The 26,957-nt window shown below is 38.2% G+C and overlaps 1 protein-coding gene across 1 annotated transcript in view; it reads left to right on the top strand.

Annotated features, from left to right (window-relative positions):
- The window catches only part of SIM1 (single-minded family bHLH transcription factor 1), a 51,869-nt gene extending 27,509 nt beyond the window's left edge, over positions 1-24,360 (top strand). The window contains exons 8-10 of the mRNA XM_017739400.1: positions 6,452-6,650; positions 14,001-14,406; positions 17,110-24,360. Coding sequence (XP_017594889.1) covers positions 6,452-6,650; positions 14,001-14,406; positions 17,110-17,840 — 1,336 coding nt within the window. The 3' untranslated portion in view covers positions 17,841-24,360. The remainder of the gene's footprint in view (positions 1-6,451; positions 6,651-14,000; positions 14,407-17,109) is intronic.
- Positions 24,361-26,957: the final 2,597 nt, after the last annotated feature.

Here is a 26,957-nt window from a genome sequence, read left to right as displayed (position 1 = left end):
AATGTATAAAATAATTTAATTAAACTCCCTGGTTTGGATTGCTTTGTCTTTAAAAGCAAATATGGAATATGATATAATGTAAGAGAATCTCATGGCTGGAGAAGCTGTAAACTTTGACTCAACAAGATGTAAACAACCACTGTTGTTTGTGCTATTTGTGGAGATAAACGGGTGCCTGGAACTTAATGAAGGGATCTGATACACAGAACTCATACTTCTCCAAGTAGATGTATGGCTTAGCCATTAAGTGTACTAATAATAAGCATACACTTGAAAGATTTCTGGAGGGTTTTTCCAATTACTTTTGTGAGCAGTAGGTCAGGCCTATAAGGGACTATTCACTCAAGAAGTTTTATGAAGGAGGTTTGCTAATATCACCGCAATTACTGATAGAACAGCTGTGGCAGGGAGTAACTCTGAGTTTGCAGTTGAATGTCAGCTTAGTTTCGTAACAAGCAGTGAGGTTCAACAGCTTTTTTCGCACTTTGTCCTGAAATTTGGCTTCCTGTATGAGCTGAGTGAAACCTCCTTATTTTGACTGGTTCTGAAAGATGGTAAAGGGATTGCACACGCTCCTCCTCACAAATTGCGTGAGCAGACCGAGGCCTTTGTAAACATTTCTGAGACACATTGTATGTGAACTGAGGACACACCAGATGAGGAAATTGTCTGTTTTGTTGTACCATCTGCTGATTTAGAAAGCCATGAAGATGACAAACAGCCAGAATCTGTTCTCTTTTCACTCATCTGCTGAATGGTGCTCTGTTAGCATTGCATGAGCTGGAGTGTGGAAATGTTAAAAGTTGTGGGAATTGTTTAAAAGTAGAAGAATGATATATTGCACTATTGTAGTCAGACATGCATGAGAAAGTGCCTGATTTTTACCACCTTCATGTCTGATTTTAAACAAACTGCAATAACTCAGAAAAAGAGACTGAACATTAATGACATTAACACCTTTAGTTTAATCTCACAGTTTCTATTGCTAGAATGGCAGAAAATCTGACAAATATAATTTTTCTGATTTTTAACTAAAAGAAATGAAGAGTGTATATGACCCATTCCATAGATTTTTCAAGTAAAACTAGAGGAAATGAAGAACATACATCATGTATTCAATAGAAATAATAGTGCAAACAATTGTAATTGAACCTTGTTTTCATTTTCATGATCAGTATTTTCTGCTTTGCTTCAGTCAGGTGAATGATGGTATCCATGATGTAGGAACCCATTGCACTAGGATCACCTAATGCTTTTACTTTCAGCTTGTACTTCACTAATTATTTAATATGTGTAAGGAATGATATGGATGTAGGTTACCCAGCATATGTCAGGTTTAGGTGCTCCCATGATACCTTTCCATCCAATGCTGTAACACCACATATGAAAGTTGAATTTCTGTTAATCTTCTTTAAGGTGTCTAAATTTAATGACTTTTGAAGGAATTAAATGCACTGTAAATGTTTGCCTCTTTGCTGGTTATCTGTGTATTCTCAGTTACTGCATGTATAGCTTATTTTTCCTTTTCATCATGTAGTGTTATTAATGTAAAAAGATGCTTTTCCATACAGTTTTGCAGAATTTTCCTTGGATTGAGCATTTTCTCTTCTTTTCCAAGGGTTTTCTTCTTGTTTTGAAGGTTATGCTGCTTATAACTCTGGATATATAAGATCTGTATTCTTGAGTCTGGCTGGTCTTAAGTACTTTTGGATGAATCTGGATATTTATTCTTTACTAATGGGTGTCATTCTTTTACTTCTTCCTCTGGATACATCGTATTTAGCTGGTCTTTCTGTTTGAGAGCATTTTTCAGGGCTTAAGTTCTCTTCTGTTCCATAGCCTATACTGTCTTTAAGTATGGAGTATTAATATCTTGAAAACTATTTGTGCCTTTAGTTCTCTAATGTTAATGTCTAGTCTCACTTCAGTGAGCTATAGTAGTCCCAAGCATCACCCTATTAATTGAAGAGACACAATGACAATAAAAACCCAGCTTGTGTGTACAGTTTTAGTTTGTTGTGAGCCACACCGGACCTCTGTCTTCCCAACGTTATTTCTGTCAGTGCTGACTCACCCTTTCCCCATGTGTTTTTTTCCTTCAAAAAACCTATATTAAAAAAACCCTCTCATTTTCTTTTCATTTTCGTGGTGAGCTCTCACCACATGCTTAGTCACTGCATTTGTGCAAACTCTGCTGAGAATTCAGGTTTTGTGGTGCTCTGATACTCCCTTACTGGGTTTTTTCGGGAATGTCTGCTAATGATTCTTTATCTATTCCTCAAACTTTGGTTAGATAGACTGTTGCTACCTTGTTTCATATAGTACATTTTGGCCATGGTAGTGGGAAGAAGGCGTGTTCTAAAGCTGAATTTTGAGAACACTTCACATAAAAGTTGGAGATTCACTTGGCATCCAAGCCATGTAGAAACAGATTGGCTTCCTCTTCCAAACATTTTGCTCCTTCAGCCCTTGTCCATCACCATCTTTTCAGCTTGCTAGAGCTAGATATCTTTAGTAAAGAATATTTTGTACTGAACTTTCAGATGCTTCATTGCAGAGAAATGCAGTTGGTACAGTCATTGACCCTCGGTTTTTTGTGGTGTGCATGTAATACATCAATAAATAATTTCAAGATTAGGATCAAGCTTTATAAGGAGCACTGGATGAGCCAGAGGCATGGCACAGAGTGGAAAAGCTTCTGGGAGTTAGGTCTGAGAAGAAAATGGGAAGCAGCATATTGTAGCAAGGGGATTTTATGCTTTGTCTTCCAAATTTGCTTACAGTGAAGCCTGGTAATCCAGTCTGTAGGTGCCTGATACATTGACCATACTGGGCAGATTCTCATATGGGGGGGAATGACAAGATAGAGAAAAAATAATACAATTTTTGAACCATATGCTACCCAAAGCCTATGCATTCACGTTCTCTGAGGAGTCAGAGAACCTAGAATTTCCATCCAACTGTGGAAAGAATGGCTGTTTCCCATCATGAAAAGATGGAGGTCTTCAATGTGTTTCCCTTTGCAAAGAAGCATCACTTTGGTCTTGTCTGGATTCAGTTTGATTCATCTGTTCTTCATTTAAGAGCTAATTTCCTGTAGTTATTCTGATGTTTTATAGTGATGATAGTTGCATCAGAAAATGAGATAAATAGTAGATTGTCAGCAACATACTGTTAGCAATTGAACATATGCCATATCACTCTCTCTGTCTCAGCAGTCTCATGTAGATAGATGTAGACTGTATGGATCCCTACGGGATCCTGAAGGTGAGGACCTTGGAGGAAGAAGCTCATATCCACCACTTTTTTTTTTAATTACACATAGAACACAAGATGCAGTACTAGTCTGCGGCTGTGACTGTGTAATAGAGCATTCAGGTCTCTGAGAATAGGAATGTGGAGATTATAGTTCCATGTTGGTGAAAGTTTTATAAATTACTCTAGGAAGTTTTCAGAATTTCCATCTGTATTTTGTATATCACTAGGAGTCCTGCTTTTTCTAGTCTTTTGTCTCACAGTGCATATGGATATACTCAGATGTCTTCATGTCTTAGTGGAACATCTTTTGCATTTGATATTGAGGCCACTGAACCCTTCCTCCATATTTTCTTTCCTTTTTAACTCCTGGTATTTATCTTGGGCAGTTGCTGATGGTGTTCTGGTATCTCTCTTGGTTATTCTGAAGGGTAGCTCTTCTAGGACAGGGTTGAGATGGTACTGAATCATGACTCAGTGATGCAAAAACGTCCAGGTATTTCATCTGCAAAGAGAGCACAGGAGTCTTCTTTTTCTAAGGCAAAACTTTGCATCTGGCAGCAAGAACTTCAGGTACTTTTTTTATCATCATTTTCTTTGATGAAGTTACTGTCTGAGCAACTCATGCAAATACAAGCTTGTGTTGCTTATTCTAAGGTGCGGTGTTTTGGGAGGGTGAAAGCTCACCATAACAATAGCAAGGACATAGAAAAGTAACACAGAATGTCATTTAAGGTTTGGGTAAGTCAGGTTTGACTGTTTTTTGGGGGTTTTTTTCCAGTTCCCATGACCTAGAAACACTGTAGAGAGTAGTCCCTATATTATTGAATGTTTGGCCCTTACACACATCATAACAGCAGACAAGCAGTGTTGGAATGACAATATGGTCTGAATACCAGGGTGCTATTCCTCCCACTGTTTTAAAACTTTTTAATGGACACAGGAAAGCAGCAGATGGTTACAGGGTGGCAAAAACAGAAATGGGGAGTTAATGGCAGCAGCACAGAGCTACAGGTTCTCCAGCAAAACCAGAGGTAAAAGGGTTGGTAGGCTCAAAAAAAAAAATACAACCTCCTCATACCCCTAAGGCTCTGAAAACTTACCTACTTAGTTTTGATTAATTTCAGTTTCTGGTGGTAATATTTTCTGCATCTGACACAGAAAACACAGGACCCTTCCCCTTCTTATAATCAAATAGTCAGAGGGAGTGTGTATACCAGGATGAGACTATTAGATTTTCAGGGCTATTGATAAAATCTCATGCTACTGTAGCAATTAAGTATGAAGACTGTTTGACATCTTTTGTGTTTCGTATAACATGGAGATAATTTTCTAGGAATCAATTATGAAGACAGATGCTTTGCATGTCAAGTCAAGGTGTCTGGATGAAAATTTTGAGGATAACCATGGGAAAGATTAATGCTTTCAAAATATGTGGATGAGCTGCACCTGTCAAAGAGGCCAAAGCAAATCCCCACACTCAGACGCTTTCACTGCAGACAGGATATTTGAAATGCACATATTATAGCAGAGAATATCTCTATTGAAGCTAAAATTTGAAGAAATTACCTCATTAAGAACTAATTTTGCATTGCAAAGCCCTATTTATACTTGACAAATCTCTGTCTGCTATGGACTGGAAACACCATAGTCAGTGCAGTTCTAATGTCAGGGATTTACTTTCATGTGTCATATATACACAGACACACATATATTGTCTGCATTGCCAAAAAACCTAAGCCTCTTCAACCAATAATTTTACTATTTATCACATGCAAAAAAAAATTACTGTAGAACTGGGACGAATTAATATTTTGGTTCTGCAGGTTTATCTGTGGCTGCTCGAAGATTCATCCTATTTCACTTATTTCAGTGATTTATCAAGTTTATTCTTCTACCCCTGCCTTTTATCTGAAAACATTTCAATGTACTAAGCTGTAATACGCTTAGGTGATGAAGCAGTTTCTTTCTAAAAAACTTAGACTCTTGTGGCTTACATATCAATATTTGTGTGATTATAGACCAAGATATTGTTGTTAAAGCTCGGTAAACAATTTATTATTAATATAATTCATTAAGTGTTAATCTTTAGGTTTTGATGGAGTATGGGGTAATTGTGTGAATGAATATGTTGCCTCCTTGACTGCTTAAGAGAAGCATTATTCTTCCCTTATCCCTTACTTCTCTACTGATAACACAAAGGAAAAAAAACATCATGAACCCTTCCTCTTTTCCTCCAGGTAGGTAGGTCAGGAAGAAGCTCTCGCTTTGCTCTCTTTTAATAAATCATTGTCAGAATAGGTTCCGTATGACTACATGAAAGCTGGAGAGCTCATTTGTTACTCCCCTGGGTATCAGCAGACATGCAGATGTGTGCAGAGGAGAGCAGTCCAATGCACATGCCCTTGTTATGCTTAGTAAGACATTGTGAACAATGCCAGTTTTCCTTATTTTCATGCATTCATTAGTTTAAAGAAACTAACACCGAACTTCAAAAACTGACATTATATGTAGCTTTCCATGGAAAACCTCTATTATTTTGTGAGTGAGGGACAGGCTATTTAAATCACAAGATTGATATTTATTTAGCTGTTTGACTGGTAAACTGGTATAAGCAACTAAAAATGGAGGAATAAAAGACTCATAAGACCCATAGAAGGAAAAAAAACAAATCAAAAATTTGCACCAATTGCCTGAAACTTCTTAAACACTGAAAAATACAACCTTAAAGATCAAGTGTTTTCCATTAAAAAATTATTTTGTTTAGTTTATCTAGTCATCTCTGTAGGCTGTTATGTGCACCCAACACACACACATGTGAACACACACACACACACACATAGCACACATGTGGTAAATTTGTAGTTGTATGGTTAAAAGAGTTTTGAGGAAAATGTATCCTATTTACTGCTTAGCTATGTGACCAATGTAGAACGGTAATACAAATCTCAGAAATATCCATCCCATTGTTTTTTTATTACTGAAGAAAGTAGATCAGGATGATAACAGCTGGATGCAAAAAGCAATCATATTTTCACTATAAAAATACTGCTATTGCTTAGTAAGCTATACTCCATAAATATATTAGGGGGATATACTGGCTTGCCCTGAATGGTTTTATTCTTTTTCCTTAAAAATACCTTTTGTTTCCACCCCCCACAAAGAAGAAAGGAATGTTTCCCGTTAAGACATGAAGTGAGCTTGTTTTTCACTTTTGCCTTTTATATAGGGATACTGAATATAAAGGACTACAGCTCTCCCTGGATCAGGTCACTGCTACCAAGCCGGCATTCTCATACGCAAATTCAACTCCGACCATAACGGATAATAGAAAGGGAAGCAAATCTCGCCTCTCGAGCACAAAGTCAAAATCAAGGACATCACCATACCCACAGGTAGCTGTCTTTGAAAAAAATAAATATTTTTGAATATCTTGATTTTGACTGCTACTTTACCCAAGTAATTAGAACGGGCCAAAGAACGTGTTACTCAAAGGGAATAAAGGACGGCAGGTTATACAACCTTGAGACAGGAATATGTTTCTTTAAACTGCTTCTAAAAAGCTGGAAACATTTATGTTTCAGCATGCATAATAAATCATTATCAACAACAATAGCAGTGCAGGGCTCAGAGTTAATGAGAAGCGGACAGAAGGACAAAGGAAAATGTTGGTTTTGAAATACTTGGTTTGAGAAGGCTCTGAGTTTTGCCATTTGAGAAATCTTTCTTTTTCTTGCTTGGTCTTTACTAACTCCAACATATCTAGAAAACTGTCAGATATTTGATAGAAGTTAATACTGAAATCGTAGTCGAGAGGAGTGAGTTTTGATGAGGGAAAGAAGTCAGCCAGCTTGGTGAATTGGAACAAGAACGTGTGTTTTCTGTGTGTAAAACTTTGAAAGGAAGAAAACAGTAGGAGGTGGTCATTGGCATCAGTAGAATTTAATTTCCCAGATTTCATTTTCAAGCCTAACGTGTAAGGAACATGTCCTGCTTGGAGAATGGACCAGACTCGATTGAGTCTGTGAACTGAAACTTACCCAATACATTTATGTAACTGATTCCTGCAGGCAATGTCACAGCACTTGCATCCTTACACTGTCAAACTTTTAGCTCAAATAAATCTGTTTGTTAAAATAATCATGATGTTTACTAATGATACAAGTCCTACTGCTCTTATGCCTCTACACAAGAGGATATAAATGGATATATACAAAGTGGATATAAATGTATGCATTCACAATGTAACATTGAAGAGCTATGTATTTTGAAAGAGCCCAGGTCAATATTTAACTGGTAATGACCTTAATAACTACAGTTTCTTTGCAGGCACAATGTTTTCTAAATGGACCTCTAAGAGTGTGTAATGGGATCCCAAATGTCTACATCACTTCCTTGTTTTCTTTCTTTTTTCCCATCAAAAGTATCCAGGATAAGAATTTCAGTTAAATGACATCTGCTATTGGCACAGGGAATATTTAACTGAGCACCTAGATATGAATCCAGATTCCTAATTTTAAGCATCTAACTTTTGTCAGAGGTTATCATAGCTCGCTTGTTCATGCATGTTTCTGTGGGCTCTTAAAAAAGCCTTTTTCTTTAATTTTTTTAATTGTTTGATTAAATTTCTTCAATCAAGTAATCAAAATGTTTAAAAGAATTGGGGAAGACATGTACGAATAATTCTAAATTCAATTTTTATGACTATTTTTGATATATTGTAATTACATTTCATCTTGCCTTATACAGTCCTTTCAAAGGACTCATTTGCTAGCAGGACAATCCCAGCTGAAGACTTGTTATCCTTCCACATCTATCTGATTTTTGAAAGTGTGACCTCCTTATCCTTTCTGTCACCAGAAAAAAAAATACTGAATGAGCAGTGCAGCATTGTGACTTTTGGTTTATCAGGGATTGTTGTCTGAAAGCTCAGGGTGCTTAGTCTCCAGTTTCATTCTGCATCCTCATCACCAGCTGCCTGATATTAAAGTCACATATTTCATCATTCAAAAAGAAGCAGCCATGGTAGTTGCCAGTATCTTGAAAAATGGTCATACCGTTCATTGCAGCCCATCACCACAAGTAAAGCTGGCAGCTTGGCCTTGCCTCCCTCTCATCCTTTTCCACTGCTGAATAAACTGTTGAAAGACTAAGAGAAGCTGTTGTGAAGAACATGCAGCAGGTGGTATGGCCTGCGTCCCTCAGCCTCCTGCCCTTGTTATTTGCCAGTCAGTAGAGGAGAATTAGAGTGTGACTTAAAAGTCACAGCTGAAAGAGAGGTCACGGGTTTTGGCTTACACAGGAGCCTGAGTTGTGGTGAGGAAAGGAAGCAGGAAGTTTATTAGTAAAATAACGGCAGTGGGCAAAGTACTTCTTAAAGTCAAGGGCACCTAGGAGATTTTAAATGTACATAAGTTCTTTCCCACTTTTTTCCTTTCCTTTTCTCTTTTTCCCTTACCATTTACTTTGCTTCTCTCTTGAAGAGAAAAAGAAATCATATGCCTTATTGGTTTCTGACTGAGAATCCTTCACCTTGCCAGCTGTGTGCCCCTAAGACAGCTACCTGAGATGTGAACAGTATGAAAATTATGCTAATCGACTTCAGCTGAACTTTTACTACTAGGGCAAAAAGTGGATGTTTCGGTCATCTAAGACAGTGCTAATTTTTTTTCCTCAAATCTTATGCAAAAGCAGACATAGCATACTGTGGGTCTTGTAGACTCAAGTGAAACTGAGTTCATTTAACCGGAGGCATCGGTCAGCATCTGATTAGCACTGCCTGCTGTTAGTACAGTGGGTTCTGTGAAACCACCCTCAGGCAGGGGAGGGGCAAGTAGAGAGGAGAGCAACCCAAAATTCATGGCCTAGCTGCAGAATTTGCTCAGAGTTTGAAGAATGCTTTTCTAGTCCCATCCCACCAGAGAGGCACAGAGCTGAAAGAGATGGTGGGAAACAAAACAAACAGGCAGATGAAGGTTTGATGGATATTTGCAGAAAAAGGAAATCATGGGTTGGTGTAAAGATGCCTGTAGTCTGCCCCCACAATATAATCATCATCATCATAATCATTGTGAGTGCCTTCCAAAATCTAGCCCTGCACCTTTGTGTTCCCAAAAACTAGCCCAGGACCTCGTTTATTCTATACAGAGGAAATAGCAACAAGACTGGAAAAACATTTTAATTATGATCATCTGAACTGCTTTGGAGTTTAATGTACCATTAATGATGATTGCCTAAGGAAAATATTTAAATTGCCTGCTGTCTGCCTGCAGTGGAAATGTTTCATGATGAGATCTGGATAAATGTTTATTCCTTCATATCTCATCTTAGCTCTTGGATAAAGATTATATATATATGTATCTCATGAAAGTACACATACAAGTAAGGATGTACCCAAGAGCTGTTGGATGGAGGCTTTGGTCTATACTATAGCAGGCATAAATTTTTGGAAATAGTTGTATATTATAGATATAGGTACATATTAATAGGTAGGTATAGAGGTATGTATTAATACATCAGATTTCAGAGATGTATTGATTCTATATCTCCTTTAAATGGATAATCTGGATTGATTCTGCAGTCCATCTCTTTTTGGGCATATCACCCAATGGGGTAAAGACAACAGAATCAGGCTGAATTCTAGCCAGCCTGGGTTTTGTTTTGTTTTAATTTCTTCCTGTAGCCTAAAGCTTTGGCAACTTCAAGTGTGTTCAAAAGCAAAGCAAACCCTTCTTTTTATAGTAAACATAACTCCTGGTCTGGTGAAGAGTCACCAGCAGTGGGGGTTATTTTAATGGACATGCTGTATTACTTTAATCTAAGCCTTTCACCATCTGTTGTGCCTATAACAGTGAATGCGAAAAGAGCATATTTTACATTTCAGGATTACATTAGTAAAATGTAAGATAAAAGTGATTTAAAAGCATGCATATGTTCTTAGTACAATGCAGCCCGCATCTGTGATGTTTTTTCCCTCATGGTTAAGACACAAATCAAGAGAAAAGCTACTAATGCTGATGTAGTGAAAGTTTTTCATGGAAAAGAGGATTCTGTGAGGGTTTCACCATATAATTAACGTTTGTAATGATAAAAACCTGAGTAGGCTGCCAGAAAATTATATATCTATAGAATCTGTTGTTTGAACATCTGGGGTGGCGTGTGGAGCAGGCTGATGTTGCTGTGTATGACAGAATGAGTCCTCAGGCCAGTGAGACACCTGTAAAACTGGAAGGTCAGGCAAAAGAAAATCACACGAGAAATATTAAATTGTCTACTGGCCTAATACACTTCCATGGGCTCTCATAAAGCAAGCTTTCTTAGACATGGAATTTATATCTTCTCATTTCCTTGTCTCTTTAGCCCTCCAGAAGTTTTTCTTGGAATGAAAATGTATCAGTTATGGCCCACAGACCCTTTCTTTGTCAGTGCTAATCCTGCTGGTGTGCTCTCACTGTGACTGTATGCTGGATTAATACTCTGGAAGACATTTCTAATTTTCAGAGGTGACAATTCAGTTTCCAGGGACCAGCTGGAGGACCATTTAATTTATGTTTTGTTGTTTTTTATGGCAGAAGACAATTGAGAAATCACCTGAAGGGATTTCAGATGTTGCCAGTCTGAAGTTCTTTATCACTATCTGCTGACTAAATTTTGTCAAAAATCCAAAAGTAATAAATTTATTTTGCCTTCTGACTCCTAATAGAAGTCAGAAGGCAAAAATTAGCAGAAAATAAGATGTTTCTGCTGAGACATGACTGGGTTTGAAAAAAATCCAACTGATTTTAATTTGCCATAATTTTCATTAAATCTGATTCAATTTTTTATGGTCTTTCACCACTTGACATATGGGAGCCTAATTCTGACTTGTGAGATAGTGTTTCCACTCCCATTTCAGTAAAGCAATATCTTTGATCACTCTTTCATTTCTCCCCCCATCAACATGTCACACATGCCCGTATTTGAAGTCTCCACCTGTCAACATCAGATTCCCAGGAGCGGCAGTGGTTGGACCGCAGCAGTGGAGGCAGCCTGAAGATGCCAAATAGAGATGTGGCTGGCTTTAGAGGGAATTAGACATATTTTTGCCCTGTGCCTGCTCATGTTGTACCTTAGGAGTAAGTAGTCATATCAAACCTTGGCAGAAAATGTGGGCCACAAACAATTGACTGTGTTAATTTAATTCTGTCCATGGCCCAGCAGCTGCCATAGGTCAGATCTCAAATAATCTTCATTTACCTCAAGGACAAAGAAGATGAGTCAAGTATTGTTGGTCTTGATACATGGTTATATAACACCACACAGTGCATTTCTAATACACTAAACATAAAACCTTTGAGATAATTTCCCTTTTTTCAAAAAAACTGCACAAAGGCCTTTTGTGATTAGGTTCAAAATAAAAGCAAAAATGTGCAACTTTTCAATTACATGAAGATATTCCCTTCAAGAGAAGCTATGTTGGACACTGAAGTGTCCTTAGAAAAAGAGAACAAATAGAAGAATATCTAGTAGAGCTACAGGAAATTAAGAGTTTGCAGTTTGAAAGATTCTCTGGCATTTATTATCATAATAAAGTGTCCAAAAAAAGAAATTTCATTATAATATTGTTCTGAATTAATTTTCCGTGTCCTCCTCATGAAAGAAATACATACTGGGAGCTTTGTTTTTAATAAGAAAATAAATGAACTCCTGATTTTTCTATACTTGCATTTAGGCTTACACTATATAATATTTCTGCTTAACTTTTAAAATTAGAAAATCTGGTTTATACAAGCCAAATCCAAAAAGAGCAAAAAGTAATTCTAAAATTAAGAACAGATGAAAAACTAGTTTTCTGGTTTTTTGATTTTCCATTCCAGATAAAATTTGCTAAGTGGTAATCTTGTTAATAATTTCTAAGTTTTTTTATTGGAAACTTAATTTTACCTATACATTTTTGTAAAATGCTTACAATAATTCAGCTGTTATTTATGAAGGTATCTTTGTGACTAAGCAGTTTGTGGACATTAGATCTGAAAGGATAATAGAAGAGTTAGATGCTCCAGTTGATCACATAACTCTGTGGTGACTGAATAAAGTTTCTAGTTAGTGTATGTTGAGTTACTGGCATTTAATAGAATGCTTTTGTGGCTCTGTAACTATCTAACCTTCATGAAAATTCATGTTTGTCCTTTCATCTTGAAACCCTTGTGATGAGTATCGTGGTACTAACTTTCTGACCTCCTCCATGTCTCCTGGTAGGCTTGTTGCCTATGGCTATTCTTCTGACAACTAATAACAAAATATAATTGACTTCTTCAAAGCCATGACCCTTTCTTTGTTTCCTTGAAATAACCTATCCTGTTCACAACCAAAACAGTATTAGACAAATATAAACAAATATAAACTGGAATACTGAAGAAATGCCCAATTAGATGCCAAAAACTCCACTGATGTTGCACAGATGGTTTAAGTTTCTGTAAGTCAAACATCTGGTCAGTACTTTCGATTGGTAAGTGCATAAAACCTTGATCCTGGCTGATAATGAGGAGTTTCAGAGCAACTTAATCTAATGAAAAGGAAGGTAACCTTATGTTAGGCCTATTAAAAGAAAAGGCAGAGTGGGCATATGGAAGGTGAGTGATGGAATGGGAGAATTCCAAGGTTTCATGTTGTAATACATTGATTTGTGACATGAGTGTGCAGTGCTGAAGAGGTGAGCATGTACAGCTTTGGTCTCATCCCAGTCCATAATCACGGGTGAAATTGATTTAGAAATGTTCCGTGAAGTTTGACAGTTCCAATAAATAAAAAGATTTAAAAATGAGATAGCTAAATCCTAGGAGGTTTAATAAACATTCTTTTCCTTTCCCAAAAGGTATCTAAAAGTTTGAAGCATTCATTAGGAATACCTAGGAATCTGTGACATTTAACTTAACCCTTACTTCTCTCTAAACAAATGCTCATGTTCTTATCCTGACTAATTTTCCAGCTTTTTTTGTGTTGGGAGGGCCTTGTTTAAGTGAGGGTGAAAAGTGCTCACTCTGCCTGCTTTGGTTAGCAGTCACCTTTACTGGAAAATAGTTTCTGGATTTTCCTTGTTCCCACATTGCAATAGAACTGGGATTTTTAGCTTCCTACCTATTTGCCATCACTTTAGGCTTTACCCTATAGAAATGTTGGCAGCGCAGGATTTGCAAGAGGCTTTCTTTTCCCTACTAATAAGAGGAAAGAAGTTCAAAGATACAACTCCAAGGAAAAAATTCAACAAAAAAAATATGAGGAAAAGAGAGCGAACCCTTAGAAAAAACCCTTCAAATACATTCGGTTTCAATTTGACATGTGAGAATGCTCCAGGAGCAGTGTTATTTCAGTCCCTTTTGGAAGTGTTTTGCTGAAGTGCATTGGAGCACCTTGGCTGAGCATAAGCACAGCTTTCAAAGCAACAAGAAAAACCTGAACATATTAAAAATATATTGAACTGAAACATTGATGTTGCTGAGCCTGATATTACACATCATAAAGGAGATGGCTGTTAAGGGCCGACATGGGATGTTTTAGACTTTCATGAGGTCTGTCCAGTCATCTGTGAGCTCATTACAGAGTGTTGTACAGGAAAGGACCAGGAGCCCAATCAGAAGGTGCAGACATGTGGGCACGCTCACAAGAAACACACTATCACATCCACTCTCTGCCTTTGTTCCCAGTGCAGTTACTTGCAGATTTCACCCAGGTGTGGTAATTTCCATGCTGCTTCTCCTGTTTTGCAGTATTCTGGATTTCACACTGAGAGATCCGAGTCTGACCACGAGAGCCAGTGGGGTGGGAGCCCACTGACCGATACGGCTTCTCCCCAGCTCCTGGAGCCTGCGGACAGACCGAGCTCCCAGCACCACGACGCCTCCTGTGCCTACAGACAGTACTCAGACCGCAGCGCGCTCTGCTACGGTTTTGCGCTCGACCACTCCAGGGTGACTGATGACAGGCATTTCCACACTCAGGCCTGCGAGGGAGGCAGATGCGAAGCTGGCCGGTATTTCCTTGGCACGCCGCAGCCGGGGAGGGAGAGCTGGTGGGGCTCTCGTTCAGCATTGCCTCTGACTAAGTCATCCCCTGAGAGCAGAGAAGCGTATGAGAACAGTATGCCCCACATAACGTCAGTGCACAGGATTCATGGTAAGACATAACAAGGATTTGCAGAAGTGACACCATCTCAGCGAAGAATATGACAGAAACATACAGCTGTTTATGTGAAAGATGGAAAATTAGATGCTTTTGATGTATGTTATTGTCTCAGAGATCGCATCTGTGGAGATGAGGATACTTAAAATTCAAGTTGAGTTGAGTTTTATAGTCTGGCTTATAGCAGCAAAATATAATTTTGCTGTATTTTCATCAATCTGTGAAATTAAGGTGGAAATGTGACTGGTGAGATTTTAGGCATGATCTTAAAAATATAAACAAAATAATCCACTCAATAGAAAAGTGGGTATTATTTGTTTTAGGATTAAGACACTTCAGATGGAATATATTTAGCAAAAAATTAGAGCTGAATCCAAGCTGGATATTAAAAACTCTTGAAAGCCTTTGGAGAAATTGTTCTCCAAGTGACATTTTTCCCTATGGGTTATTACTGATTCTGTATGTATTTAAAGTTAGCTATTAAAATTAACAGTTGTTTTTGGTTTCACACATTTATCCTCAGCTATAATTTTTAGCCAATTTGAACTTCTCCATCCTTTCAACACCAAGCCTGAAATTTTGTTTGGTTTCTGACAGGTTGCGAACTCAATGCATTAGCACATTTTCAGAGGCTGAAGCTAATAAAAAAACCACAGTGAAAGCCTGATATTGGTTTGGGAAAAGTCCAAAAGTCCTTCATTTAAAAATTATAGGCTGAGTCTTGGAAGACAGCAACTGGCCCAAAAGTCAGAATTCAAGGTTGTAAGGATGCATGCAACATCAAAAAAAAAAAAAAAAAAGTTTTTCTACAAAATAGTCTATGAAAACAAGGGTTGCCTCTAAAGAACTCATAAAAGCTGATTACATTAGTACTATTCCGTTGATTTGCAGAATGAAGTTTTGTAAACGAAAAGGAACTGTTCTGTTTTACTCCAATCTGAGGAAAATTATGTCGAGATTAGAAAAAAAATTATTAAGTAGCATGTTCTAGGAAATACAGATAAAACAGGAAAGGGACAGAAAATTTTGCCGATGAGGACTGTTCTCCACTTTTCCTGTGGGAACATGCCTCCTTCCTTGTGTCTGTTCTGTACTTCTGCCCTATTAGTGTTTTTCTAGCTTCTTCTTCTCAAAAAAAAAGAGAATCTAGTAAAGCATGATAATTTTGCTGGCAAATTTTTTGCATGATAATTCTTGCTGAGCACAGAAGTATAATACCAAGGTACAAATGCAAAAGGGTTAGATATTTATTCCATACCTCTATCAAGGATAATTAATGTAAATGGATAATATAGTTTGGTTTTAGTTTGTTGTTTGGTTTTGCTGTAGTTCCAGGTACTGCAGTTAATGTCTTTATTGTATCAAGTCTTACATTTTTCACTAGGTCTTCAGTCTGCGTGTAGCTTTAGGGGGAAAAACCTGACTAGCATTGACATTTTGGGACCAGATCTTAAGAGGACGTGAAAGATAAATTCATACTCATGATACTCCACAGTGAAGTACTTCCACAGCAATGGAAGGATATTTTTATTATAAAAGCCCATCACTGATTTTTGTTGTGAACTCTACAATGCAGTGGTAGTGGTCTGCAACCCAAACAGATCTGTATGCCCTGACCCAACACAGAACAGGAGAAACTTCTGGTGCTAGTCTGAAAATGGGTTTGCTTTGAGGAGTACTGTCAGCCAACCCAACGTGCCTCATCCCCAAAGTGGACTTTGTGTGCTGAGGCAAAGGCATCAAGAAGTAACATGTGCAAGTCCCACACATGCCCTGCTGAAGGAATGTATCTCAGCAAATCAAGCCCTATATCATAATGTTGACCGTTCAGGTTTTGGGGCCACTCACTTTCTTGCTAGTGAGGACTGACAGGTATGATTCTGTGCTTTCAGCTAGTTGCAAGCTGAACATCTTCTCTGATATGTATATGGGCCTTGTTTTTTAAAGAGAGGTAAGAATGTCACAGTATTTTCCCATTTCAAAAGCAAATACTTATTCGTGGGGATATGATGTCACATTTTGACAGTAACCCTGTCTAGCAGTTATGGGTTCTTGAGCTTTTGTAGAAGAGTTCCTTCATTACTTGTGGTTATTTATTGCTGTGTAACCTGCATAAAGTCACTACATAACCACAATCTATTTCTCAGTGCTGTCTGTGTTTTAGCTCCTTGAAAGGCCTAAGAAAACATGCTGGAATATTGTACATTTGTAATTCCCTGAGATTTTTATTTTTACCATGGCCCAAATTCACTCAGACCTTGCTGATGCAAAGAGGTAGTAAGGGGCCAGGGGCCTGAACACTGGCATTGAGGGCACTTTGACATGCCCTACGATACCCTGCCTGGCCTCTTGCTGCTCCAAAAGACAGAGGTGCTTTAGAGTTGGTGCCATACCTGCTGGGCTTATGCAGATGCTTGGCTACCCAAGAGTGTATCAAGTGGCACCAGATACCTGTGTTGAGGTGCTTCGATCTCTTTTTATATCTCCAGCTGTGTTACTTGTTCCTTGTGGAGATACTGGAAACTAGAATTTGTCACTGAAAAGCAAAGGGTCTACCATGGTCTTTTTTGGTGACTGTTACGAGTCACTTACCTCCGATTTGATTTTCTCTATGTAAAAGAAGGTTCAGATTACATGTTTTTCAAGATCACGTGCCTCCTTAAACCTCAGTGCTTGTCTCCTTTCTCTCTTTCCTAGGAAGAGGACACTGGGATGAGGACAGTGTCGTTAGCTCACCTGATCCTGGCTCTGCCAGTGAGTCAGGTGACCGATACCGTACTGAGCAGTATCAGAACAGTCCACATGAGCCCAGCAAAATTGAAACTCTAATAAGAGCCACCCAGCAAATGATTAAAGAAGAAGAAAACAGGCTACAGCTGCGGAAGACCACTCCTGACCCACTGGTCTCCATTAACGGCACGGGGAAGAAGCACGCTATCTGTTTTGCAAACTACCCTCAGCAGCAGGTGGCAGCGGACGTCTGCCGCGTCCCAACGGTTGCCAACACTCCCCCCTGTGAACACATCCAGCAGCGAGATGGAAAGATTATGAGCCCACATGAAAATGACTATGACAACAGCCCCACAACACTGTCTAGGATAAGCAGCCCCAGTTCTGATCGAATATCAAAATCTAGTTTGGTACTTGCTAAAGACTACCTGCATTCAGATATGTCCCCTCATCAAAACCAAGGAGACCACCCAGCAGTCTCTCCAAATTATTACAGCTCCCACAGGCAGTACTTTGATAAGCATGCTTACACACTAACTGGGTATGCTCTGGAGCATCTATATGACACTGAAACAATTAGAAACTATTCACTAGGCTGTAATGGATCCCACTTTGATGTGACTTCTCACTTAAGGATGCAGCAAGATCCGGCACAAGGACACAAGGGAACATCTGTTATAATAACCAATGGAAGCTGACACTTTTTTTTTCTAAAAACTTTTGTGCTTTAAAAAATAACCTTTGAGATCTAATTGGAAGATATTATATGTTTTCATGCCCTTGTCCTTACCAGCATTTCACATACCACAGTGCATTAGAAAGAAGAACCCAAGGTTTGGGGGGATAAGTTAGTTAAAACGCATTACTTTAAAAAAATAAAAATGCACTAGCATGCAGTGTTAGAGTGAATGGAGCTAAACTCAAAGTTGGTGCCATGCATGCTGAGAAGGATACAAGAGGCCCAGGCAGGGAGTGCTTGTCCCAGGCTAACAGAGCAGTTCATCCACATCATGTAAGAGGTGTTGTTTGGAAACACTGCCAAGGGCAGATCTTCTGAACTGCATAGGTACCAGCCAACAGAACTGCTATGCACTCTTTTTTTACAGGAATGTGGGATGTGTTCCTTCGAAATACACAACAAAAAGCGTACTTCTGGTGGTTCGTTTATTCCCCAAAGGCCAAGCACGTTATGCTGCTCTATGGTATAAAGCATCCATGGCTGACCAATACAAAATCAAAAAAAGGGAGAAAGAGAGAACTCCTCGAATTGTTATGTCCTTGTGTACTCACATACATAGCTATTGACATATGCCTGATTTGAAAAGAGTCCTTATGATTAGTATGGTCAAATATTTACTTCTACTGTATTAAAAAGACAGGGGCATTCTCACTGTAGTTTTGCGAAACAAAGGGCTTGCTTGTCTTGCTGCAGAGATGGGAGATTGCTCTCATGTTTTTGAAAGGTTGCCCATGGTGGGTAGTGGAGTGAAATGGAAGAAAATTGCCTGGAGAAACAGGGAGAATAGACTGGAATTAGGAGTGGTTCAAGATAAACTGTTAACCCTGTAGCTATGTATGCCATTTAGTAATAATTATAAAATAAGGAAAAGTGGCTGAATAATTAAGAATTAATTTAAAACACAGAAGGAACTCAACAGAATCATAGAAATATTGCTGTAAAATACAAATGCAGTGGCATAAATGTAAAATTACACCAGTCAAGAATAGGTAAAAACTGTTTGGTGGTTTATCTAACTTCTGATAAAGTTTTGGAGTAAATTAAGAGAGTATAGAGAATTGTAACTACTCTGTCTGAAACACAGTAAAGTAATAGGCATGACCTTGATAAATATGAATTATCTTCTTGATTGCAGCAGATAATTTAATGAATATCAGAAAATATTAGGGCTATCAAAATCAGCCATATGTACATAAAAAAGTACAGAGGAAAATCAGTGTTCCAAGGAATTAAATTGTATTAAGAATGCTGGCATTATCAGGGCCTGTCCTAGCGTTATATAAGACATCAAAAGAGGCAGAGGAACTTTTTAAAATTTTTAATAACCTCATGAACAAAGAGAGTGATTGATTGGAAAAGAATAAATACAAAACATATGCTAAAAATGTAAAATAGGGAATTTTTAGGCACAATTGCTAGCCCTGTCCTTTTTTTGTATGGCATTTATATGGTTCCAAAGTCGACTGCAACAGGAGGGACCACCACTCCCTCTTATGCCAATGTGGAGGAAAGGGGACCTGAGGTGGTTACTAAAATGAGATTAGCTCTAAGACTATCTTCATTTGTAACATTCAGAAGCTCAACATATGGGACTGAGTCATCAATGGGACTAAATATAAACCAGCATGCTATGGGTGGGTTAAAAATACTGTTTCCAAATAAAACTAATCAGAAGCAAAAGCTAAATAATAACATTATAAACCACGTAAGTAGAGATGTACTTGAAAGCAGAGGAAATTACCTCTCTGAACTTGGAATATTGTGTGTAGTCCTGATCACTCCAAAGCAGATTGTGAATCTTGAATTGAGTAGTACCTTACTCCATAAGCGACATTTGTTGACTGCAGTGTGATCGCTCCTGGTGGAATGCACGTTGAACACAAGGGAGAACAACACAGTCTGGTCTTTATTATCTAAACTTCGTAACAGAAAAGGTGGAGCAGAGCTCAGCAAAAGATAAAGAGACTGAAAGATCTAATAAAAGCTTTAAATAAACTGGGTCTGTCATCTTTGTAAGGGAACAGAGTAAGGGGGTAGTATCACTGATGTGCACCAAACTCTGCACAGAGGAGAGATAACTAATGGTCTAAAACTATTTGAACTAGAAAATAGCAGAAATGAGAGACAGGGCACTGAATGATAGCCAAGGCAAAATGAGAACAAAATGATTTGGCAAGAAGTTTATTTGACCCATTGCCAAGTGGATAATGAAGGTCATAAAGAGAAGCAGACAGAGATTTTTGTTTGTTTGTTTTAAGATAATAAAAAGGCAAATAATTGAGGGGAAGAAAAACATTGACAACTGTTAACTCAGAGGAAGAAATGGACCAAAATGGACTTCTTTCAGCCCAACAATTGTATATATTCCTAAAGCATAGGAATAAGAAAGTATTTTTGATAAATTTAGTTCTGGATACATATTTATTTCACTTGTTCCTATGAGTAAGATGAATAAACTTGTACTTGGAGTATCTTTTTACAGTATTAAAATACAATTTGAAAAACTAATTAGAGTAGAGGTACATAGAATCATATTATCCCTACAAGTACATATAAAACCATGCCTAAGTGTCAATACTATTTTGTATTACAGAAGAGTCTCCCAAACTGTTTGAATGAATGGTGTTTTCTCAGCACTCAAGTTTCTTGGGATCACAAAGCACTCTTGGCATCAAGCTTTTAGTTAGAGGGCAACAAAGTTCTGCAGACCAGATGCAGTTCCCTGGCTGTGGTCTAATGGCCACAAGTAGTCAGGAAACCGCCCTTTGGCGACCGTTGTATTTGCATTCTGACAGGCACCTTTGAAAAATAGACTTACAAGACAAACAGGCACAGCATAAACTGCTTGTGCACTATATGACTTCATGTAGGAAAAAAAGACAGTGTGCTATGCATTAAAGTTCCCCATCCTTATTTACAGTGATCCCAAACTAAGACTTCACAAACTGTAGCTATTTATGCTATTTTCAATAGTTCTAGTCCACTACAAATGCAAAAAATGCACTGTGATGAACAGAATAAATCAGTAGAGATGTCTCTACATGCAGCCACGTTGTGCTGCAAGCAAAGGCTGATGGTCTCTCCCTCATGGGATTCCAGCAACTGGCACTCCCTAGCACTTCAATACAGTATGCCAGAGATGGATGTCTTTTGTCAGCTTGTTTGCTATCCTGCTTCTTTAGATAGCCAGGAATTTCTTCTTAATTGACAGAAAGCATTGAGTTTTGCAAACATAGACTCTGCATGCTACATGCTACATGCAAACAAATCCGCAATCTTAATTATAGCATATAATATCACTGCAGCTCATATTATGTGTGCTTTTTAATATGGTATAAAGCTTATTTTTTCCATTACATATTTATGTAATTCAAAGTTTCATTTGGTATCCTTCAAGGATATAATCTTTTTTTATGTTTCTTCCTTTTCCAAATCAGATGGGAAGAAATACTGAAAAATTGAAAAATGCAAGGCATTTGAACCAAATAAGTTTCAAATGTATTGCATTAGCTAAAGGTTATCACTTAAGGTACGGTATGTATGCTGTGTTTTGGAACAGAAACAATATAAATTGCTGTATTGCATAATTTCTCTAACAAAATACTGGTTTGTTATTAACACGAACTTAATATTTTGCAACTACTGCAAATACAGAGTGACCACAGCTCTTTCAAACCATTTCTTACAGATGTCAGTGGATGGCGCATTACGGTTTTTGTGCATTAAAATCTTAGTATATCTCTTTTGTTTAAAGAAATAAAAACCCTCTAGTCTTTATATAAAATCACACCATGGGCATAGAGTTTGTGATTTTGGACAAATTTGCAAAGCAATTCTTAAATTAAAAGAAGAACCTTACTCAGCAATTTGTCCCATTTATTCAAATGGGAATATTTGTGGAGTAAGGTACTACTTAACAAGTGCAAAGGAAGGAAAGCTGACTGCTGATAATAGGTTTGAGGGTTGTTTTGTAATTCTTCTTTCCTTAAATCTGAAGATGTGAGTATGGAATTATGGAAGATAGTATCTCTAATGGCTGTGCTTCTATAAAAGAGGTTATTTATGTTTTGAAAAAATGAGTGCATCTCTCCCAAATGAAGAGCCCCAAAAGTATTTCTTGAGCTTTAAATGGCTTTTGTTGATCTGTCCGCAATACTGCTGTGGGTTACACAGTGAAATTCTGCTCTTTTAAACTGTTTTAATCACTGTTATCTGAATCTCATTTTTGTCTCTGCACATGCAGCATTTATTCATTAATGTCCCTAAGTATGTTAACCACCATATGTTCATGTATGTGAGCATGCTGAGTGAGCTGGAAAAAATGAAAGGTCACATAGTATTTCTGGAAAAGGCACAGCCACCCCAGAAAATCAGCCTGGCTGTTCCAAAGGTCAGATAACCTTTCAGTCACGGAACAAAGCTGTGGCATACGCATTGGTTTCAGACCTTCTGCATACAGACCTGTATGTAATGGGGATTATAGCTCACAGTTCCAGGATTAGACCTAGCTACGTCTATTTTAAGGTGGCTATAGTCAATGTCTGGCAGCAAATGGATTCAGGCTCTGCTCTTTCCATGTGTTGCAAGTTTACTTAAAGCACCTAAGAGCCTAAAGGCAATACAGGAACAATGTTATTATTAGGAACAATGGTGGATGAACACGCTTTCCTGTAGGTATACTGGCTTAACTCCAGATAGCTCCACAGTGTGGAGGAGAATCTATTTTATTTTATTTGCAGTTAGAATTGACGGTTAAATATTTCAGCTGTGTGCACTGAGAAGCTAAAAAACCCCAAACCAAAAAACCCCAAACCCACCCCGAAAACAGCAACAACAAAAAAAAACCAAATCAAAATCCCCCAGATTTCTGTAAGCCTTCAGTTTGGTGTTTTTAAAGTCTGCTAGAGGAATAGCTGAGGATTTAGCTGTTATTTTGAAGACCAAAAAAACAAAATAGTCTTCTGTTCTGAACAGTGAGAGCACTAGTGTGATTCCATTCTACATTTCCTTAGGGCATTTATTAATGAAAAAAATGCTGTGAGGCTTCACTGTGGCATTTAGCTTATGTATACAAGAGTTCTGTAGATAAATCTGGCTCTAAATTGTTAGGAATACATCCCTTTTTGAAAAGAGTTAATTTATGACTCCATCTATGAAGCTGAATTTGAAAGGAAAGATCAAATGCAGGATGAAAAAACGCTTTTTGTCTGGTTGCATTCCCTATTTAACTCCCCTCTCACACAAGGTTCTCAACCTTTCCTATTGTTCTAGGATTCCAAATGTAATTTTAAACATTTTTATTTATTGCAATTTGGACTGCATTTATTATTTTCCTTTTCAGCTACTGATACAGTGGGAAGTTTCAAAATGCAAGAAACAATCTTTTTCACACAATATAAAACGTTGGCACCTTTACATTCTAAGGAAATAAAATCTATTAGAAAAAGTACTTTTAGGGCACTGCAACTTTTTCCCAAGGTAAATATTTCAATGCATAAAATATATTAATCTAACAAAAAAAAGCACTTCAGACATGATGAAGAATTTCATGTTTGCTTTAAACCAATGGTTACATTTATGGAAAAAAATACACAGATTGCCAGTGTTTCAAATACCATGCTTTGCAATGTAAAGGGTCTAGTGACATTGTAGCATAACATCCGTAGTTTTCCTTTGGAATGTAATGTAGAAAACATAATTTAGTTATGTCAACAATATCTTGCAAAGTGTTCCCATTTATAATTATTTATATTGTAAATAGCTTTCTGAAGTAAATTTGAAGTTAATGTGCATAAGATGTATTTATTATGTGAAGATTTTTTTTTTTTTGGTTTAAAATATAGCTACCAATATGCAATTTTTGTCTGTTTTTCTAGATTTTTAAACTAAAGATTGTCCTACATAGTATACATTTTCAGGAATCCATTTTAATTAACGCGAGTATTTCTTACCATTGGGAGTGGACAGGGTAAAGTAATTTATTTTGGTTCCTGTGAATCCTAAGTGTTCCCTGAATCTTGAATGGAGTTTATCAAACTATGAAGAGACACTGATAAGATACTGCTACCTCTTTCAAGATGTCTCAATCTGGTCAAATACAATTGTTTCAGGAAGAACTTAATTAAGATTAATTACCTACTTTGTGAATCATCTGCCTTGTTTCTTGAAGCCATCTACCACCCCCGTGCCTCAGCTAAATCAGCTCACTGACTTGGAGCATGATACCCATTAGGTGCTTAAAGTACTGTACTCAAAGAGCAGCGTTCTGACACAGGAATAGGTGAGAAGTTATGCTAAACTGCACTCAGACCTGAGAGCTGGCTACGTCCTGAGGTTTTGTGCTTGGATATTTCAATCAACCCAGAGTAACATGAGCCACTGTGCAGCATCTGAGCTGCTGCAACCCTTGCCTGGTCTGGGGTTTAGGTCCTTCCGGGCTCGAGTTCTGAGTCACAGCTCTTACCTTCTAGACCAGTTTCTGAGCCATCAGACCCCATCTTCTCAGACACTGTCACTGAGTCTCTTCCCTTGCAGGGCACAAATGCATGACGAGTAGTGGGAGACTGGTGCTATGGTCAGGTGAGAGAGCAGCTTTCTCTGGAGAGAAAGCGGTAGTTCACATATTTCCCACTCACAAGACAGAGCAAATACATAAGCATCAGGGATGGGTGTGATGCAGAGAAGAGTCAGTTTTGAGTCTCAAGTAAATTAAATACATAAAATGGAGATGCAGTTTTGTCAGCAGCCCTTTGCTCCTGCATCGATATAGGCACTTGGTTCTTAGAGACACTCCTGGGACTGGGGAATACTCTGCAGCATTGAGTTAAAAGTTTAAACTACATTCATGATGTTGGCATTTCCTATGGGCTAATTTAGGCTGTTCTCCTCTCAGCCTGAAGTTTGGTCCAGGTTCTCAGGTAGATAGGAAATGGTGCCATCTTTTCACCAAACTGTGCTGTTTAGCTGTCCAAAACATGCTGAGTTCCTTTTTCTCTCTTTCTCTTTTTCTTTTTCTCTTTCTTTCTTTCTTTCTTGTCTGTCTGTCTGTCTGTCTCTGTGGGTGAGGGGTTTCAGAAATGCCCTTTTTTGGCCTACCTCTCTCTCTTTGAAGCCCACACTGAAATAGAGACCCTGAGATCTGCAGGCAGTCATGGGACCATGTTGTCCTCCATAGGACAACAGTAGTCCTAGTTTCTTCATGCTAAGCACTGCAACAAATCTGAGTATCATCCTCACCTCTGTGTACTTCAAGTCCTGCCACTTCCATGCCTGCTCCTTAGTCCCTTTTCTGGTTCCTGAAGAGTAGCTATTGCCCACTGGTGTTTATTCACTCTTGATTTCCATGCTCATTGGCAAATTGCTCTGCACTGAGGAAATCTGCTGTCACGGCCATTGTAATAAAAGTGTGCAATACCATCAGGAACTTCCTCTATCCACATATGGTGGCCATCAGAGGCTTCAGCATCAGCAATTTCATTTGGTACAGCTCCTTTGACTGTCAGAAGGTCACAAATAGCCTGCTGCGTGCCTGTGTGAGTAAAAAGAGCTATCCACCATACCACAAAGCCTGACGGACTCCATGGCTTTTTCAGAGATGTCAAACAGGGGTCTCACTGCGCATGGATACAACACTCTGGACTGTGGTCCTGAGGCCAGGTGCAAGGCTATGTACAAATGGAAACAGTTTGGCCTCACCATTATCAAGATTGCTCTTCCTTGTAGGCACCTCTCTCTGCCACAGTCTGCCATTGCCTTTCTCCCACAGTCTGTCCTTTTGTTTTTGTGTCTCACAGGAATTATCTGTTCTGTTTCCCTTTCCTCCCTTCTGCCCCAAGCCCTGGTCTGTGATGTAGCTTGCTCAGCTCTAGCTTCTTCTCTTGATCCTGAAAATTGTGTGTCCCTTTTGCTGAGGAAAATGGCTATCTGGCAACAGCTTCTATTACTTGCTTTCCCATTTCCCTTTCCCTCTTTTATACAGCTGGTGTAAATGCCATACTGAGGATCCTGCAATCTTTTTCTCACAGGCATTAGTTCTGCTACAAGAAAGCTATTGGTTGAGGGAATGGAGGTGATGAACTTTTCAGAAAAGCTACAGACAGAAGATGATAGATGCCTTCAGCATACCAAATACACATGCTACTTTAGCTGCATTGCAAAACATCATCACTTTTGGCCTGCAAACAGAAAGTAAAGATGAAAACTGAGACCAGAGGACATACGCCTGTATTTGAAAATAACAACAAAAGCTACAATCAGATGCATCTGAGAGGGAAACTTAAAAATTGGGTCATTTTCTAAACATGCATTAAATTACATGCAAATAACTAAATGTTCATTATTGCTGTTCATCTCATCACTGTTTTTCATTTATTCATTATTATCATGACCTGTCATCAGTTTTTTCATTTTTACCATGTTATCCATATTTTTCCTTTTTGATCTATACTATTTTTAAATCTATAAATGAAAGTATTCTATAATAAAAATATTAATATAAAATGCAGAGCAGTAACTGACACCTGGAAAATAGAACACAGAAAGTATCAGCGTATTCCAAGCTTTCAACTGACTGTAAGCTCCATGATGTTGTACCCAGTGTATCAGGTGATAAATTTCATATGGGAGCCAATTTTCACATCCAGCCATATTCCTTGGAATTGTTAGTATGACATATTTCAGAGTTATATCACAGCTCTGTTGCAAATACATAAACTTGTACATTATCAAATGTATTACATTTATGGTTCTTATTCTATTTTTTTTGATAAGGAGAAATGTGGGAAAATGGTGATGAGAGTTTAAGGTACTTTTTCAAGCTGGATGCTTTCAATTTCCCCTCAAGATGTATTTCCAGAGACAATCTGATTCACTTTTAAAGGGCAAGCTGGAATCTTGCTATTGCTCCTTCTCTCTCCCTTGAAGCTTGAGGCAGTTCTGAACTATCTGGATACTTGGGATCTGCTAGAGCAGCCTTGAGGCTACACTGATTTGTGCTACCTATCATGACTACCTGCCTACCTGTTCGTCACACAGGAAAAGAGGTCGCCCTCTAGCTTGTGGAGAGTTACCAAGTGCA

This window comes from Corvus brachyrhynchos, unplaced genomic scaffold (assembly GCF_000691975.1).
Source record: "Corvus brachyrhynchos isolate BGI_N302 unplaced genomic scaffold, ASM69197v1 scaffold14, whole genome shotgun sequence".
NCBI classification, from domain to species: domain Eukaryota; kingdom Metazoa; phylum Chordata; class Aves; order Passeriformes; family Corvidae; genus Corvus; species Corvus brachyrhynchos.
The sequence above is the reverse complement of the archived record's forward strand: the minus strand, read 5'-3'. Positions and strand labels throughout refer to the sequence as shown.